Genomic DNA, 20,408 nt, shown 5'->3' with positions numbered 1-20,408 from the left:
TTAAGGGCACAATCAGATCAGCCATGATCTTATTGGATGGCAGAGCAGGCACAATGGGCCAATTTGTCTACTCCAAATTTTTGTGTGACAAGAGCAATGATGGTGCAAGGCAAGCGTGGGTGTTAATGAGACGAGTATATAAAAAAAAAGTAGGTCCAGAGAAAGAGAAGGGAATGGGACCAGTTAAATTGCCTTGCCCTGAGCCAGCATGGCCTTGACTGGCTGAATGGCCTTCTCCTGTGCTGTGACTGCCCTGTGATTCAGTTGGGGTATAAACGGTTACAGCACAATAACAGGGAAGTATGGAAAACCTTTGAGAGTTGACATGTGGCATAAGGAAGGCGGGCAGACCCCAGGGATGCAGACTGTCCTGCCAATCATGTACCGATGGGAGATCTCCACCCTGAGCACCAGCCCATACCTTCACTCCCATTGACTCTGTTGTGGCCATCCTTCATTAGCAGCATCTGCTGTGCCTGGGGGCTAATAATGTTCCAAATTAAAAAGGGAAGCTCTAAAATTTTGTTTACTAGGTCATACATAATATCAAGACCAGAATGAAAAGTATAAGATGTAACCTGTGGTTTGTCCTTGATGTGGACAGTAATCCATCTGTTCGTGCAATCTGTTAATTCCAAGTTGGTGTTTTACTTTGTTTATCCCAGGTACAGTATTTCTTCAGTTGCCGTTTTCCAAACGCAAGTTCACCAGCGGCCAACAGAGACGGCGGAGGAACTCCACCAGCTCTAGCACCCAGAGCCTTTTTGGTGAGGAGAAAATAGGCTATAACTGGGCCTACAACACCATGCTGACCAAAACCTGGCGATCCAGTGCCACTGGCGATGAGAAATTTGCCGACCGCCTGCTCAAGGACTTCAATGACTTCTGCTCCAACAAGGACAACCGTCTGGTCAGCTTCTGGGAGAGCTGTCTGGAGAAAATGCATTCCAGCGCACCCTGAGAGGGAGAGCCAGAACAAGAATAGGTGGGAAAAGCAGGGAATCACTGTGACGGTCTGTGTTAAAGCAGATTCTAGCTGGTGGCAAATACACCTATTCTTTGCCCACTGGAAGCACATTCAATATCCATCGTATGCTTGGGTCGAGTTGTAATTCTGTATGACGCTGCTCCACAGTGTCACACGCACTCCATTTGGTGTCTGAGTTTTCCCAAATGATGATTGCTTCAGCCAACTGCTTCCTTTGCCCTCGTAGTCCGCCTATCCATACATCTGGCCACATTTACTATGAATCTAGATATGGCTTCCATTTCAGCTGCCCTGACAAAAGCCTGGCACAGAATAGTTAGTGAATCTGATCGGACAGAGTAGGAATGAGTTGCTGGGAGTCTTGGCAATGAACATTTTGAAAGGATTTGCGGAGAATTCCAAGAGGAAGGAGCTTCACTTGCGGATGTCCCTCCAATAACCTGCATTATCCAGTCAGACCTCTTCATTAACAAACTCCTCTCTCAAACCACTAGCTCCCATCAGTGTGGTTCTTGCTAATTTCAAACCTCAGATGAACTCATTGGAATGACTGACCTCATTCTCTACACTTTGTAACTATGTGCCTTTGCCAGTGACTGTGCTGATATGTCAAGTCCAGATAATGACTAACTTAGTTCCCGTATTAATTATTTATTTAAGCCATTATGTGGGGAATACTTTCTTTCAGCTTTGTTTAGAAGGGAATGGAATGCCACAAGGCTTCGTGTCGAGCAGAACGTTCCAATGGAACTTAGAAATATCAGCTTGGCTGTTGCCCAGCCCGAGGCAGTGTTGCCCATCCGGTCCTGATCGTGAGTACAGTTGTGACCAGCTTCTGAATTCTAACACATCTGCGGCGTATGACCCTTATGTTACTGTCAAGCATATTATCAGAACTTTCATTGTGTTTTCTCCTGGCATTTTACTTACATATGCATAGCTTTTTCTGCTCTCCTCTTCCTAGCGTCTGTATTCTCAGTTAATTTGGAAACGGTTGGGGTCGGGGTGGGGGGTGGGGGGCACTGGGGTGGGCTGGGAAGAGGATGCTGAGTATGGGAGTCTGCACAAGAGAGGATAAGAGGAACATTAAAGACGAGGCTCTACTGAAGGAATCTCAGTTAATTCTATTGAATGAGCCCCGAAACTGAACTCAAGCTTTCAACTCCGTTCAAATTATTTGTTAATTTACATGATTTGTGCAATATAATATATATATGATATATTCATCTACACTCCTCCGGTCAAACAAATTACAAACAAATGGGTAAACAAGGGCAACTGGCATGAGGAGTATGCATCCCTCCTGCGCGGGTCCCCTCCAAGTGTACAAACCCTGTCCCTCCTGCACGGGACCCTCCGAGTGTACAAACCCTGTCCCTCCTGCACGGGACCCTCCGAGTGTACAAACCCTATCCCTCCTGCACAAGGTCCCCGCCAAGTGTACAAACCCTGTCCCTCCTGCACAAGGTTCCCTCCCCCGAGTGTACAAACCCTGTCCCTCCTGCACAAGGTCCCCTCCAAGTGTACAAACCCTGTCCCTCCTGCACGGGACCCTCCGAGTGTACAAACCCTATCCCTCCTGCACAAGGTCCCCTCCAAGTGTACAAACCCTGTCCCTCCTGCACAATGTCCCCCCCCTCCCCCGAGTGTACAAACTCTGTCCCTCCTGCACAAGGTCCCCTCCAAGTGTACAAACCCTGTCCCTCCTGCACAAGGTCCCCCCCCCGAGTGTACAAACCCTGTCCCTCCTGCACAAGGTACCGCCCCCCCCCCACCCCCCCGAGTGTACAAACCCTGTCCCTCCTGCACAAGGTCCCCTCCAAGTGTACAAACCCTGTCCCTCCTGCACAAGGTCCCCCCCCCGAGTGTACAAACCCTGTCCCTCCTGCACAAGGTACCGCCCCCCCCCCCCACCCCCCCGAGTGTATAAACCCTGTCCCTCCTGCACGGGACCCTCCGAGTGTACAAACCCAGCCCCTAATGCCAGAATCCCAATGAGTGTGTAAATTCAGCCCCTCCTTCATGGTGTCCCTCTCTGTGTGTAAAGCGCCAGGTGTGTCCCACACATTCTGTTAAGACAGTAAGACAGTGTGGCCTGGAAAATAAATGGAGTTGAAGCATGAGGGGCAGACATGGCACAACATGTATTGAGCATGTTTTCCACATATAGACTGTACAGTATTTCAGTGCAGTTCCCAGATAACTTGACAGATTAGAACTCGGAGACTGAGAAATTGTTTAATATTGTGCAGTTATTGTGTGATGCCCTTAATTCCTCTCCTCAAGTTATTACCACTGCCAGTTACCGATCTGTAACCCTCAATACATCCACTTGGTGTTTGACTGTACCTGTGAAGCTGTCAGTCACTGGTACAGGCATGATTAAGGCCATTGTCTCCACTTAGACTAGTCCTGGGCCTGCCCATGTACCTGACTGATACACCATTAACATGTCCTCAGTTTTACCTTCAAAATGTATGTTTGCAAATAAAAAGAAACAAAACCTCTCAGCTTTATTTTTACTATTTTTGTAATTCTGTATAGAAACTTCTTGGGCTGTAAATCACCAGAGTGGGATAAAAGTATCTCATGAATAGATTTCCAGCCTCAATAAATATTCAGTTGGGATTAATTTGCATTGAGATTTTAATCATAAAAACAATGAAAGCCAACATTGGCGGGTCCTCCACGTTTACAGTTTTTGGTTAGGCTAGAGAAATGCCTTTTTTAAGGGACTGTATAAAACGTGTACAGAATGGCAGCACCCAGAGAAGAAAGCAACGTGAATCTCCGCACACCCACAGCAGATCATTCAGTATCTGGAAGAGCCCTGAATCTGCCGGTAACGGGCGCTTTGACTGATATTGGAAGCCTCGACTCCAGGAGGAGCAGCTTTGACACCTCAAAAACAAACTGAACCTTTAACAAACGAGTGGAGATTTAAATCCTGTGCTTGTTGGCTGAAGTTTGATTGCTCCCGCTCTGCTAACACTGACTGTAAATCAACGTGTTCGGTACAAGCAGAAAGTGCACGCCTACTGTGCTAAGACCAGTTCTGGTGTGCAGTATGGCTGCGGGGCCAGCATTTGCCTAAAGGAGAAAAGCTTTGTATCTGAGCCTCCAGAACCGGCTGGGGATCGTCAGCCTCGACCTTTTTGTTTGGCACAGAAATGGGGTTTTCTGTGGAACTAGGTGATCAGCTCAGATCACGAGGTGAAGATTGGTGGTGTTTCATGTCATATTATTGGTGGTGTGGTAAATAGTGAGGGGGGATGCCTTAGACTACAGGACGATATAGACAGGTTGGTCAGATGGGCAGAACAGTGGCAAATGGAATTTAATCCTGAGAAGTGTGAGATGATGCATTTTGGGAGGACTAATACGGCAAGGGAATACACAATGGAATGGTAGGACTCTAGGAAGTGCAGAGGATAAGAGGGACCTTGGTGTGCATGTTCATAGATCCCTGAAGGCAGCAGCACAGGTAGATAAGGTGGTTAGGAAGGCATATGGGATACTTGCCTTTATTAGTCAAGGCATAGAATACAAGAGCAGGGAGGTTATGATGGAGCTGTATAAAACGTTCGTTAGTCCACAGCTGGAGTACTGTGTGCAGTTCTGGTCGCCTTACTATAGGGAGGATGTGATTGCACTAGAGAGGGTGCAGAGGAGATTCACCAGGATGTTGCCTGTGCTGGAGCATGTCAGCTATGAAGAGAGACTAGATAGGCTGGGGTTGTTTTCCTTAGAGCAGAGAAAGCTGACGGGGGACCTGACTCAGGTGTACAAGATTATGAGGGGCATAGATAAGGTAGATAGGAAGAAACTGTTCCCCTTAGCGGAGGGGTCAATAACCAAGGGCATCGATTTAAGGTAAGGGGCAGGAGGTTTAGAGGGAATCTGAGGAAAAACGTTTTCACCCAGAGGATTTGGGGCATCTGGAACTCGCTGCCTGAAAGGGTGGTAGAGGCGGGAGCCCTCAACATTTAAGAAGTATTTAGATGAACACTTGAAACGCCATAACATACAGGGCTACAGGCCAAGTGCTGGAAAATGGGATTAGAATAGATAGGGGCTTGATGACCGGCACGGACACAATGGGCCAAAGGGCCTCTTTCTGTGCTATAAAACACTCTGATTCCATTATCTGTGTCCAGGTTAAAATGGGACGTACACACTTCTATTAGAGATTGCACAGAGGACAAAACAGAACTCTGAAAATTCATGCTCTCATTTCAAATGTTTAAAGTAAGCAAGAAACGTGACTTTTAATAGCTATTTTATTTTTGTAACCAGCTGTTCCAATGCTTGCTCATTGGAACTAATTTAACACCTTAATATTACATGCAAAAATTTGAAAATTACATAATTTCACAATGATTCCATTCTCACTTATCCATTTGGCAATGCCCTGATCACACACTTATGCAGTCAGTCCCAGAATCAGATCTTGCTTGTAGATCTCTTGCCCTCCTCTTGGTTTCAGGTCCTAAGTATTTATCAGTTGTACTTTGTTAGATTCGCAATTATTGTAGGGAAAAGGCTTAAAACATCCAAGCATCACAAGCAAGTTTCCTTTTAGATATTGGGAGGGGAGAGAGAAGAGGAGACTATTGTTTTGGTTGTGTCGTTGTCACCATATTTTCTAATCAGAACAAGGACACTGTGCATTTTAGACAGAGTTACGTGGGAATTACTTGGAACCGAGGCTGTTTGCTCCTATTGGTGTTTAATGTCTTCAGGGAAGGGGACCTGCCACTCTTACCCAGCCCCATGCCTGTTCGATTTGAATGCCCCCAGGGCAATGGATGGGCAGTAAATATGACCATGCCAACGTCACCACATTCTGGGAACGTTTAAATCCTCCAGGTGAGCACTCATCCTTATCCCATGTTCTTCGTCAACCACCTTGGAACTGGAAACATCCATTAGCTTCAACAAGACTAGTCGAAGCTACCTTCACATCTTACACCTCAACCCCTTCTCTCTCCAGAAACACGCTGTATTTCTTGAACCTAGTCAGAGTGCTTCGATCATCTTAAGCTGATAACTTATTCATAGCTTATTATGTTTCAGGTGAAGATGAGGAATATAGTCACAGCCAACCCATAAATATCTGGGAAATCAGACTTTTTTTTTAGAACATTTTACTATTTATTGTCAATTTATGTACAGCAACGCTTTAAATTCTTGATGGTGACAGCATCACACAAATCCTGTGCCCAATAGCCTTAGCAGGCAGGTTACTGCTGAACTTGGCACGCACCGTGCCACTGTTTGTATGAGCGCGGGTCATTTTATCCCAAATGACACTGGTCTTGTTTGGTTTACCACCAGGAGTGACAGTGTTGTGCTTTGCTTTGTAGACGTAGGCACATCTCTTGCCCAGGTAAAATTCTGTTTCATCATGGCAATAAACACCTCAATCTTCTGGAGAGCAGCGTGCTCTCTTTGGTTTCGAAGGCCTTGTTTATAGCCTGTAAGCACAGCTTGGCACCTTAATCTTAGAGCGGACCTGCGTGAGAAGGGCTGCGGTGGTCAGAGATAAAAACCTGCGGCAGAGAGCCCCTTCAACCTGTTTCTACCTGTCAGCCGAAGTGTGACACCACAGGGAAACAGGCAAATGATTGGTGGGTATCTCTTCCCTGTCTCTTTTGATTGGCTGAATGGTTTAAATCAGGAGACATTATTACAGCTGTAGAGTACAGTTAAGAAATTCACTTTTAAAATATTTAACATATGAATTAATTAATTAGAGTAGAGATGGCTGGGCAGGTGATGCGTTGCAGCTGTAGCATGTGGGACCTAGTGGATGCCAGTGCGATCCATGGTGACCACATCTGCAGCAAGTGTTGGCTGCTCGAGGAACTTTGGCTCAGAGTTGATAAGCTGGAGTCAGAGCTGCAGATGCTGCGACACATCAGGAGGGGGAGAGTTACAGTCACACCCCTTAGATTAAATACATCAAATTTGGACCGTGGTCAGGGACAGGACGGTGTGTCTGCAAGTGAGGCAGGTATGGGGATCCAGAATTTAGCTTTGGAGGAGCCTCAGCCAGTGCCCTTGTCCAATAGGTACGAGGTGTGGACGAGGGCACAGACTGCAGGGAGGATAAGCGAACTGACCGCAGCACCATGGTACAGAACGCCATTCAAGTGGGGGGAAAAAAGAGAAATGTAGTAGTAATAGGGGATGGCATAGTTAGGGGGATAGATACTGTTCTCTGCAGCAAAGATGGAGAGTCCCAAAGGGTATAACTAGGGTTGTGTTGCTTACCTGGTGCCAAGGTTAAGGACGTCTCTTCTGGGCTGGAGAGGAACTTGGAGTGGGAGGGAAAGGATCCAGTTGTCGTGGTCCACATAGGTACCAACAACATAGGTAGAACCAGGAAAGAGGTTCTGCTGAGGGACTACAAGCAGCTCGGGGCTAAATTAAAAAGCAGAACCACAAAGGTAAGAATCTCCGGATTACTACCTGAGCCACGTGCAAATTGGCAAAGGGTAAATAAGGTTAGAGAGGTAAATGCTCAAAGATTGGTGTGGGAGAAATGGGTTCTGATTCATAGGTCACTGGCACCAGTACTGGGGAAGGACAGAGCTGTTCCATTGGGACAGGCTTCATTTGAACCATGCTGGGACCAGTGTCCTGGTGAATCATATAACTAGGGTTGTGGATAGGACTTTAAACTAATTAGTGGGGGGAAAGGGTTCAATTGAAGGGAAGTTTAAAAAATCAAAAATAATCAAAGAGAGCACAGGTGCAGGGTAGTGAAGAGGAGAACGATAATCAAAGTGTGACAGGAAGGGGCAGAAAATATAAGCAGGAGAGTGCAGCAGAAATTAGAACCAGAATGAGTAATAATGGTAAAAAGTTGAAGCTTTAAGGCTCTTTATCTGAATGCCCGCAGCATTTGTAACAAGATAGATGAGTTGGCAGCACAAATAGAAATAAATGGATATGACTTGATAGCTATTACAGAGACATGGTTGCAAGGTGACCAAGACTGGGAAATCAATATTCAAGGGTTGACATTCCAGAAAAATAGGCAAAAAGGAAAAAGGAGGTGGGGTAGCTTTGTTAAAGGAAGGTATCAGTGCAGTGGTGAGTCTTGATAGAGGCGCAATAGGTCGTGATGTGGAATCAGTTTGGGTGGAAATAAGGAATAACAAGGAGAAGAAGTCATGGGTGGAAGTCGTCTATAGGCCCCTGAAGAGTTGCATCATTGTAGGACAAAGTATAAATCGGGAAATAATGGAGGCGTGTAAGAAGGGCGCTACAATTGCTATGGGTGATTTTAATCTGCATATTGACTGGACAACTCAGATTGGCAGGGGTAACATGGAAGACGAATTTGTAGAGCACATCAGGGATTGTTTCTTAGAGCAATACGTTGCAGAACCTATCCAGGAACAGACTATTTTAGATCTAGTAATGAGGTAGGATTATTAAGAGATATCGTAGTTAAGGATCCTGTAGGGTAGCGATCACAACATGGTAGAATTTCAAATTCAGTTTGAGGGTGAGCAACTCGGGTCTCAAACCAATGTCCTCAACTTAAATAAGGGCAATTACAGAGGTATGAAGAAAGAGTTGTCTAAAGCGGGCTGGGAAAATAGACTAAGGGGAAGGTCAGTGGATGAGCAGTGGCAGACATTTAAGTAGATATTTCATAACGCTCAGCAAAAATTTATCCTGGTTAAAAAGAAGGACTCGATGAGAAGGATAAACCACCAATGGTTAACAAGGGTCGGTCAAGGAGAGTATCAAATCAAAAGCTAAGGCATACAAAGCAGTGAAAGCTAGTGGTAGGCCAGAGGGTTGGGAATTTTTTTAGGAGCCAGCAGTAGATGACTAAAAAGCTAATAAAAGGAGAGAAAATTGATTATGAAAGTAAATTGGCAAGAAATATAAAAACAAACAGCAAGAGCTTCTATGGGTATATAAAAAGAAAGAGAGTAGCTAAAGTGAGTGTGGGACCCTTGGAGGATGCGACTGGAGAATTGATAACAGGGAACATGGAAATGCAGATAATTTAAACCAATATTTGCATCGGTCTTCATGGTGGAGGACACTATAAACATTCCAAAGATACCAGATAAGCAAGGAGCTAATGGGAGGAAAGATCTTCTAACAGTCTCTATCATGAGGAACAAAGTATTTGACAACCTAATGGGACAAGGTGCCAGGACCTGATGGCCTGCATCCAAGGGTTTTAAAGGAAATGGCTGCAGAGATAGCGGAGGCATTGGTCGAAATATTCCAGAACTCCCTGGATTCTGGGAGGGTCCCAGAGGATTGGAAAACTGCTAATGTGACACCCCTGTTCAAGAAGTGAGGGAGACAAAAAGCAGGAGACTATAGGCCAGTCAGCCTAACATCAGTCATTGGGAAAATGCTAGAGTCCATTATTAAGGAAGAAATATCTGGACATTAGAAAAGCTTAACGCAATCAAACAGAGTCAACATGGTTTTGTGAAAGGGAAATCATGTTTGACAAATTTGTTATAGAGTTCTTTGAGGATATAACAAGCAGAGTTGATAAAGGGGAACTGGTAGATGTTGTGTATTTGGATTTCCAGAAGGCATTTGGTAAGGTGCCACATAAAGGGCTATTGTACAAGATAAGAGCTCATGGTATTGGGGGTAATGTATTAGCATGGATTGAGAATTGGTTAACACACAGAAGAAAGAGTCGGAATTAATGGGTCTTTTTCAGGTTGGAAAGACGTAACTAGTGGAGTGCCACAAGGATCAGTCCGAGGGCTTCAATTATTTACTATCTATATTAATGACTTGGAGGAGGGGGAAGGGTGTAATGTATCCAAATTTGCTGACGATACAAAAATAGGTGGGAGGGCATGTTGTGATGAGGACATAAGGAATCTGTAGGGGATATAGACAGGTTGAGTGAGTGGGCAGAAACTTGGCAGATGGAGTTTAATGTGGGAAAGTGTGAGGCCATGCACTTTGGTAGGAAACATCAGAAGGCAAACTATTATTTAAATGGAGTGAGACTCCAAAAAATTGCAGCACAGAGGGATCTCGGTGTTCTTGTGCATGAAACAAAAAGTTAGCATGCAGGTGCAGCAAGTAATTAAGAAGGCAAATGGAATTTTGGCCTGCATTGCTAGGAGGTTAGAGTTTAAAAATAGAGAAGTCTTGTTACAATTGTACAGGGTGTTGGTGAGGCTGCACCTGGAGTACTGTGTACAGTTTTGGTCCCTGTATTTAAGAAAGGATATACTGGCATTAGAGGCAGTTCAAAAGAGATTCACTCGGCTGATTCCTGGGATGAATGGGTTGACTTATCAAGAACAGCTAAACAGGTTAGGCCTTTATTCATTAGAGTTTAGAAAAATGAGGGTGATCTTATTAAAATGTACAAGATCCTGAGGGAACTTGACAGGGTAGATGTTGAGAAGATGTTTCCACTAGTGGGGGAACTAGGGGGTACTCATTTAAAACTGAGATACATTTTCTTTAAGATTCTTTATATACCAGCTGAATTCAATTAAAACATTATGACCATGAATTTGATGGCTCATTAACACCGATTTAATTTTGTTATCAGAGTGGGCAATCCAGCTGCCCCGAGGTGCTCGCAATGCCTGGAAGAACATAAGAACATAAGAAAAAGGATCAGGAGTAGGCCATTTGGCCCCTCAAGCCTGCCCCACCATTCAATAAGATCATGGCTGATCTGCCCCAGGCCTCAACTTCTCTTTCAAGCCAGCTCCTCATAGCCCTTCTTCCCTCAGAGGGTAGTGAATGTCTGGAATTCTCCACTCCAGAGAGTTGAGAAGGCTAGATCACTGAAAGTATTTAAAGAGGAGGTAGATAGATTTTTAAAATATCGGGGAGTTGAAGGCTATGAGGAGCAGGCTTGAAAGAGGAGTTGAGGCCTGGGCGAGATCAGCCATGATCTTATTGAATGGTGGGGCAGGCTTGAGGGGCCAAATGGCCTACTCCTGCTCCTATATCCTATGTTATTATGTTCTTCCAGGCGTTGCGAGCGCCTTGGGGTAGCTGGATCGCCCACTCTGATAACAAAAATAAAATCAGTGTTAATGAGCCATCAAATTCACGGTCATAATGTTTTAATTGAATTCAGCTGGTATATAAAGCATCTGAAAGAAAATGTATTGGTGAAAGATTAATGTATATTGCTGTCTTGATTCTCCATTATACTGTTAACATTTAGGACCAGTATTGAAGCACAGCTACTACTTCATGTTAAAAGACAAGTTAGAAAAGTTTCTTTTCCCACTTATTTTCATTATTATTATTTTTTACATTTATTTCCATTTTCATTCATTGTTTTATCCTCAGCTTTTAACCTATTTTCGATCTTTCTTCCCCCACCCCACTCGGGCCATCAGTCACTTTCCAGAGTGCTTACCCTGGTCCGGCCATTATCATATCTTGCTTCCTTAATGTCACCATTAGCACTTCCTTTAGCCAGTACAACCACCATTAACAGCTCTTTGACCTTTTGTTTATGACATATTTTGCACTCTCTCCTTTGCCTCCACCTATCATTGGCCTTCTATCCAGCTTCACCAGTTCCACTCCCCTTTAATCAGTATGTATTTCACCACATCTCTACCTCCCTGTAGATCTGAAGAAGAGTCACACGGACTCGAAACGTTATCTCTGTCTCGCTCTCCACAGATGCTTTCAGACCTGCTGAGTTTTTCCAGCATTTTTTGTTTTCGTTTCAGATTTCCAGCATCTGCAGTATTTTGCCTTTCTTTAAGTTAGAAAACCATAGTAGGTCTCATAAAGGGTTAATAGGGGTGAATCAGACTGATTGTTCCAGAACCGCCCCCCCGCCCCGCCAATCTTTGTCTAAATCGGGTGACTATGTCCGTACTTGTTAGTGGCGTTCTAGCTTCAGTGTTCATGGTATAGTCTCAATATTTGTGCCTCTCAAGATTTCAGACCCATTACCTCTGCCTGTTAATGGTACTGTTGTTACAATCCTCCTTCGAACACCCAGTGATTTAGCCAATAGAACTACGCCAGAAGAGTTCACGTTTTAAACAAAATATAAACTATATTGTATACAGAACACATTAAACAAAACCCAAATACAATTAAGTATAGCTTATATTACATAGATGCTCTGGCCTTCGGGTTACTTCTTACTTCCCCCTCAAGAATTCTCTTATACGTTATGATGTCTTATTTACTTCTGTATGGACCACCCAAAAGTAGGCCACAGTCCTCTGGAAACTACTTCAATTCTCCTTAGCTCCAGTCATTCTCCAAGGTAAAACTTTCACTTACCGTCTCTTGACTGTGGAAGCCTCGGTCCATTGTTCTGGTTAGTTTCTCAATTCTTCCAAGCTAATCTGGTGGTTGTTTTCTTTTGCCACGAGACTCTGTGGGGACCACTGCGGGTTCTCCCACTGGCTACAAACTAGAACAGATCTTCCAATTTCTGTTCCTTCACAAAATCCAAATTGAGACTAACTCTCACCTGTAATCCACATAGTGAATGAAGAAGTTAGCATTTTCTTGCTTCCGGTGCATGTCTAACTAACTGTCATTTACTTTGGCTATATTCTTTGGGAGAGCTGCAAACTGAACACATCGGGTCCAAGCTGCAACTAAAACTCCCAGCAAACACCCCAATAATTGAAACCAGAGAACCTCCCTAGGCTCCACCAATCTCTATGACAACATAACATGTTCTGGGATGCCCTCAAACAGATCTTCAGGTTAAGTATCCCTCATTTAAAATTCTTTATTTGACCTGAAGAAATTGATTTTACAACCCTTCAGGGTTTACCAAATGCTGTTAAACTAATTTAGCTCTAAGTCCCAAAGCAAAAACATCTGTCTGGACTGTCCTTACTGCAAGTGTTGTAGGCATCATGTCTCCAGTTCTTTAGCTAAGTAAGCCCACCTACTATTTATGAGCTTACTTTTCTAGCTATTAACTTCTTAAATCAATGTGGCCCCAACCTTTTGAGCGTAATAAATTCCAAGCTTATTTGAATTACTTCTACTTCAGGATTGCTCATTAGTTTCTGAGCCAGATGTGCCCATTTATCTACATTTAACCTGCAGCCTAAACTTATGTTCCTAAAACTAGAAGTTATATTCTAAAACACATGAACTACATATTCATAGCAGTGTGGATATCCCTGCAGCGAGATAACTTAGGAATGTTCAAAGTTTCTTGCAACTTTCCCTTACAAAGTCTGTCTATGGAGTACATTTAACTCTCATTTTTAAACTTCTTATATAGATACCTTGCATTTACCAATATTAAACTTCATTCACCTGTCCAGATGCAAACCATATCTAGTTCAGTTGCACACTACTAGCCCGCGAACCTCCTAGCTAAATCTGATATATGAATTTAACTTCTTGCATTAAAACTCAGACTCATATATACCAATTAAAACCCAAGACTGATAAAGCAAAATTGCCCCTGCTAAAGATGCATTGGCTCTCACTTGTTTGACAATTCACCAGTCACTGTGGACTGACACCGTTAAGTTTCTTTCTGTAGAAACACAGGTTTTCAAACAGCACTGCATCAGAAACACAGACACCATCGGTATTCATTCCATTCACCCAGCAGGACACAGGCTTAATGTGATGAGTCTGTTGTTGAGGGTAGTCACTTCAATGGTTTCTATAGATGAAACTGAATGCTGATGGACCCAGTCCCACACTGAGTTCAGAATGTGCACATCATGTTAAAGACACTGATAAGTGGCAAGTAACACTCATGCCACACAAATGCCAGGCAATAACCATCTCCCCCTGACACTCAACAGCATTACCATCACTGAATCCCCCGCCATCAACATCCTGTGGGTTACCATTGACTGGAAACTGAATTGGACCAGTCATATAAATACTGTGGCTACAAAACAGGCCAGAGGCTGGGAATCCTGTGGCAAGTAGCTCACCTCCTAGCTCCATAAAGCCTGTCCACAATCCAAGTGGCAGAAGTGAGATGGAATACCCTCCACTCGCCTGGATGAGCTCCAATAACACTCAAGAAGCTCAACACCATTCAAGGCAAAGCAGCCTGCTTGATCAGCACCCCGTCCACCACCTTAAACATTCACTCCTTCCACAGTGGTAGCAATGTGCACTATATGCAAGATGCACAGCAGCACCTTCTAAATACCCATCCTCTACCATCTAGAAGGACAAGGGCGGCAAATGCACGGAAACATCACCACCTGCAAGCTCCCCTCCAAACTACTCACCATCCTGACTTGGAAATATATCACCATTCCTTCACTGTCGTTGGGTCAAAATCCTGGAACTCCCTAACAGCACTGTGGGTATACCTACGCTACATGGACTGCAGCGGTTCAAGAAGACAGCTCACCACCAACTTCTCAGAGGCAATTAGGGATGGGCAATAAATGCTGATCTTGCCAGCGAAACCCACATCCAAAGAATCAATTTTTTTAAAATATGCAGTGGTATTCCCTACTCATTTATTCAAATTGGATTCAAATAGTTGAGCACACAAATTAATTACATGGAACACTATGGTTTTGGTTGATAATGTAGGGAAATGTTCTGGATCTTGAGTCCTGAATATGAATAAAAACTGGATTAAATGTGTCTGTGAGTCTCGTAAACTTCAGATCACTCTTCCATCATTAGAATACAAAAGCTATGTATAAACAACACATTAAAAGACATCAGAGAAGATGCAGCTGCCCAGGGTAAAAATTAATTCCTGCTGATTTGCCAACAAGGGAAATATTGGAAGCATTATACAGGAGGAGCCATGGAGAGGCCCTTCCTTTCATGAAGAGTATGATTTCAGGATGTGCCTCGAGCCTTCCCTAAAGCCAGGCAGCACTTAGACAAATGCAGTCCAAAACAGGTCATTGGCATTAACACCACTTTAAACACATGCACTAACTTTAGCATCTAACCTGCGCTGTACCTGTCCTGGGAGTGTTTGATGGGGACAGTGCAGAGGGAGCTTTACTCTGTATCTAACCCATGCTGTACCTGCCCCGGGAGTGTTCGATGGGGACAGTGCAGAGGGAGCTTTACTCTGTATCTAACCCATGCTGTACCTGCCCTGGGAGTGTTTGATGGGAACAGCCTCGAGGGAGCTTTATTCTGCATCTAGCCCTGTGCTGTACCTCCCTTGGGAGAGTTTGACTGGACAGTGTAGAGGGAGCTTTAGGATATTAGGAGAAGTTTGGCCAAAGAGGTAAATTTTAATTAGCATCTTTAAGATGAAAGAGCATCATTAGGCAGAGAGATTTATGGAGTGAATTCAGAGTTTAGGGCCTGGGAAACTGATGGCTCGATTAAAATCGGGGATGTGTGACAGGTCAGAATTGGAGGAGCGGAATATCTCTGGTTGTTGTAGATCTGAAGGAGATTCCAAAGAAAGGAAGGAGCAAGACTATGGGGGGATTCAAATGCAAGGATAAAAATTCATAATCGAGGTGCTGGCAGACGAGGAGTTAATGGAAATCTGTGAGCACAGGGGTGGAAGGCAAATGGAACTTGGTGCAAGTTAGGACACAAGCAGCAGAGTTTGAATAAGCTCAAGTTTAATGAAAGGTGCAGGCAGAAGGCCAACTAGAAGAGCATTGGTATAGTCAAGTCTGGAGGTAACAAAGACATGGATGAGGGTTTCAGTAGCAGATGAGCTCAGGTGGGGTGGAAACAGGTAATGTAATGTTAATCACAATAAGAGATTGTGGTGGAAGAATTAATCCAAGCTGGTCTTTTGGTTCAAGCTGGCTTATTTTCAAGACAGATCCTCAGTGCTCCTGACTTCCAAGTAGCTTCCACACAAAGTGTTCCAGCTGTATCTTTTTATTCTGTTTAGATGGGATAATCAATGCCCATCACCTGTGTAACTAGCACTTTTCTTTAGCAATATGATTGCCTTGCAGTGTGATTATTTATACATGGACAGATTCCCCTCTTTAATTTAAAAAGAAAAGCTTTGAAAAAAAATTGAGAACATTACATCAGACACCCTCTTCCAATACACTTAGTAATTTCTTAGAGCTGGTTGTAAAACAGTCTGATAGTTGGTGACTTGTGTCAACCCATTGTATCTCAGAGATCTCTCTTCTCCCTAACATTTCTTTTATGCTGGCTAGGCCTTTTCTTAGGCTTCTCTCAGCAACACTTTTCATAGAATGAACATTATCCCAAAGAGACCGGTTATCAACATAATATTCTATGGGCAAACTTTTCCCACATTGCCCCTTATATATTTCTGTCAGTATATTGGATAAGTAAACCCCCATATCTAATGCTTCTACTAAGGCCAGCGTTTCAGCAGCTAAGGTGCTTTTCACCACCCTTTTTATTTTCTTGGCCTCCCAAGCCAGCGGGCAACATTTATCATTCTTTCCCACGATAAACCCTACTGTGCGAGAGTACCCACCTGGAAGATTGGCATGTGAAGCATCGCTAAAAATGACCAACCTCATATCTTCTGGATCACTGGAAACTTGAGCACACATCTCTCAGAATTTAATTTTTTAAGTGTTTTATTTGCTCTCAGAACTTGCTGAACTGTAGCATGTTTCATCATAGTACTCAGCTCCAACGCATCATAACTAGCATCAGGCCTAGTCTGAGTGCACAACCAGTTCAACTGCCCAATCAAACTTCTCAACTGTTCCGTTTCTTCCTTGGTAGCAGGATCCTCTTTTTCTGAGGCTCTACCACGAGTTACTGGGATATAATTAACATTTTCTAGATAAGATTGTTGATTCAATGTCACTCCTTGCTCTGCTTAATGTCTAAACCTATGTATTTAAAGGCTCCTGAAGCCTGACTTCCGACCTTGTATTCCTTCTTTATCTTCTCGATTATCCATTGTTCAAATTCTACAGAACCTCCCCACAGGAAATCATCAACATGCATGATTAAGATTCCAGCTAGTTTCTCCCTATGGTACCAGTTGAACATCGCAGGGTCTGCCTTTAACTGAATGCAACCTGTTTTCAACAGGATAGACCTCACGGAAAAATACCAAACTCTTGATGCACCATTCAATCCATAAACACACTTGTTCAATTTCCACAGCTCTCCCTCTACATCCCCGGCTTCTTTGGGTGGTTTAAAAAAAAACTTCCCTTTGAAACTTCTCCCCCTATAAAAACGCAGCCTTTATACCAATCGATTTGCACTCCCAGGAATAGGATGCCAAAGTAGCTAAAAAAAATCTTCAAACTCACTTTCCCTGCAGTAGGTGAGTCCACTCTTGACATTCTGATCTCCTAGTCTCTCTTCAAAGCCTCGGGCTACTAATCTCGCTTTGGCCTTATATGTGTCATCTGGGAGAACCTTTTCTGTACAGACCCATCTGTGAGATAAAGCTGGCTGTCCTGTCAGGTATTTCAGAATGTACCCCAAATTCCTCCCAACTTTCTAACTCTTTCCGTTTGGCTTCCTTTATCAGCTTATTTTCCAATTTATTAGCAGCTACTGGAATCTCTCAGTCATAAGGATTTCTACTTCTATTGAGGTTGCTAGCTTGCTCTCTAGTCCTCCGTGTTAAACTACGGCCTCTACTCACATTCCTCTCCCTTTCTGGACTGCTACTATATGATTGTCCTCCCATGTGAACAGAACTCCGTTCACAAGTCCGTGATCTTTTTCTAGGGTCATGGCCACTTTCTGGTCCACTGTCAGAATTCACACTGCACTTTCTGGGTTTCCACATCTTTACCTCGGTTCGCCAATCGTTAGTTCTGGTCTCCTGTCCTTCATCCTGCACATTTAGCCAATGTTTGTATTTACCAATGGCCTTTCCTACTCTCCCTATGATGGTGGCATCCCTCTACACACTGCTCCCTTCTGGCGTGTATGTTACCTTTGTTCTTACTTTGGGTAGTTGCCCTTTTGGATGAATAACGTTGTCCTATAGCTCAGTGTTACCTTGTTCATAGTCAGTTGACCCTGTATCTACCATAGTCTGTTCCTCTTAACTGCTGTGTGTGTATGTGAAGTGCATGGTGCCTCCATGCATTCTATGTCCTGTTCAGAACCTGTAAAGGTATAGTCAGTACCAATTAACCACGAAGAATGGACCCTAACAGTTTGATTGTTGCACAATACCTACTTTCCCATCACTCCCTATTACCTTACCAGGTCCTTTCCACTCTTTCCATCCTTCCCTTTCATAATATACCATGTCTCTTTGTCTAAACTGTATTCCCGATGGTCTTATGAGGTGCTGTAGGGCCGCTCAGCTTTAATGAAAGCTTTTCTGCCTGCATGCAAAGCATTCAGATGAGCAGAAAAGGTGGAGCTAATGCTAATCCTTCCTAGAGCAGGGGGAGCATCCAATAACACTGACAGCAACTTCAGATTTCTTCCATACACCAACTGGTATGGACTGTACCCCCCAAACATTTGCACAGAGTTCTTTGTGTGCACCACCCATGCTAGCGCCGTTTGCAATTTACAACCTGGTTGATCAGTCAATATTTTATGCAACATGTCATCTATTACCGCATGGTTTCTTTCCCAAAGACCATTACTAAATGGGCTCTCAGCTGCAATGTGCATAACTATGATGTTTAAATTTTCACACATATCTCGAAATTCCTCATTGGCGAATTCCCCACCATTATCTGTGAGGAACTTCATTGGTGTTCCTAATCCTGTTCCTACCCATTTCTCCATGACCTTATCCACAATGGTCCTTTTGTCTTTACTATGTATTACAGTGGATAGGCTAAATCTGGTTGCCATATCGATGAAGTGTAGTAAAAAAATACCCTATCCTTGCCCCAAACTTTCAGGTCCATTGCCACGTCATCGTTAAACTCCCTGGCTAATGGCAAGCTCACAACAGGTGATGTCTTGTGATATTTAAGGCAAATTCCACACTGAGCAGCGATTTGTTCAATAAGGTCATCATATCCTTTAACGACCACTCCCACATCTCGAAGTAGAGTCTTCAGTTTCTGTGGCGCCAGATGTGCAAACTGTCTATGTAATTTCCAAATGATCTTCTTCTTGTCCACCAAATTCTCATTCTCAGCAGTTAACAAAACTTCATGAACTTTTTGATGAGAAATCTCTGGCTTCCTTAGCGGCAAGCAGTAATGGCCTGACCGAGTAAAATGGAGATCCACATTTTTTTCCAAACAATGCTCTATCATTCTTCAAATTTAGCATCATCTGAGCCTTCTTCATCGCAGTTCGACTCAATAGCGGTATCTCGCTAGAAATCACATCAGTACTGATAAACAGATTGATCCCTGCTATCTTACAAGGGAGGACCACCCGTTTGGAGGATGTTAATGTATTGTCATCTCCGAACCTGAAGCAGGTAGAGCTTTCATACTCCTTGACCTTCTGTCGGTCTGCCTCATCGAGAGACTCCAGTTAGCAGTCAAACCAGACCATGCTGCACACCTTAGAAGTGCAACCACTGTCCAGAATTGCACAGTTGAAGGAATCGACATCAAGATACTCATCACCGGATTAAAACTCTCAGTGATCAATACAATTCCATCACGCCAGTCACCATCATCATTTTCAGTTTCAGATGAATCCGTCTTGTGAGTCACTTCAAAAACATGATTCCTTCGCTGTGGGCAGTTCATCATAATGATACTGGGAATCACACCGAAAACACCAATTAACCATTCCCCATGCAATTTTTGGGTATAAACATCTATGGCCACCGTCCCAGGCACGCTTTTTGTCCCGACTCTCAAATTGGCTAAGGTTATGACCATTATTATTAACCCCATCTTTGTATTGGAATCTTCATCTAATATTTGGTCGACCGCGAAATTCGGTCACCATTGAATCCTCTATCCTTTGTTTTAAAGCATAGTTGTTCACATTTGCTAAGAAAGTGGCAGGGAACGACTGTTACCCCAGATATTTTTTTTAAGGGCAGCAGCCATTTGACCTGAGAGAGGTTCTTTCCCCCGAACTGAACCCCTGTTAGTACTAAAAGACTATCAATGTGGATAATGCGAGCACAGTCCAGTAATTTAAATGCCAATACTGATTCTGGAATTTCAAGTTCAAATCACTGTAGTCTCCTGTACCATTGATCAAAATCCATGATATATCCTTCCATGGACTGATCATCTGATTTCCTAAACCTATCAAAGATCGTCCAAGCTTCCTACTCTTCCAATAACTCATCCTTTCTGTAAAACTTATCCAAAAATTGTAACAGAAAGTTCAATCCCTCTTCATGATCCAAATCATCCATTTTCCACTCTGAAAATACCTTACTCCATATCTTACTTATGGCTGGAAATGATAATGCCAGATCCATACCCTGCTTCTTCCAGGGTATAGCAGTAACCCTGGTCCACATTTCAACTTCAGCCTTCCATTGCTGATAAGGTTCAGAGTTAGAATAAATTGGTGGATAGTCAAAGCTTGTGATTTTGCACCATCCTCCCACCATTCC

The 20,408-nt window shown here is 43.5% G+C and overlaps 1 protein-coding gene and 1 pseudogene across 4 annotated transcripts in view; one reads left to right on the top strand and one right to left on the bottom strand.

The window, feature by feature from the left end:
* Nucleotides 1–3,618, top strand: part of depdc5 (DEP domain containing 5, GATOR1 subcomplex subunit) — a 181,595-nt gene extending 177,977 nt beyond the window's left edge. For all 4 annotated transcript variants that reach the window (XM_078553861.1, XM_078553863.1, XM_078553860.1 and 1 more), the window contains exons 41-42: nucleotides 666–2,299; nucleotides 2,499–3,618. In XM_078553861.1, coding sequence (XP_078409987.1) covers nucleotides 666–961 — 296 coding nt within the window. In that variant the 3' untranslated portion in view covers nucleotides 962–2,299; nucleotides 2,499–3,618. The remainder of the gene's footprint in view (nucleotides 1–665; nucleotides 2,300–2,498) is intronic.
* A 2,552-nt stretch (nucleotides 3,619–6,170) lies between these two features.
* Nucleotides 6,171–12,307, bottom strand: LOC144687987 (large ribosomal subunit protein eL33 pseudogene; annotated as a pseudogene).
* Between the last annotated feature and the right edge of the window lie 8,101 nt (nucleotides 12,308–20,408).

Source organism: Cetorhinus maximus, chromosome 12 (genome assembly GCF_964194155.1).
Source record: "Cetorhinus maximus chromosome 12, sCetMax3.hap1.1, whole genome shotgun sequence".
NCBI classification, from domain to species: domain Eukaryota; kingdom Metazoa; phylum Chordata; class Chondrichthyes; order Lamniformes; family Cetorhinidae; genus Cetorhinus; species Cetorhinus maximus.
This window is presented reverse-complemented; position numbering and strand designations above follow the sequence as displayed.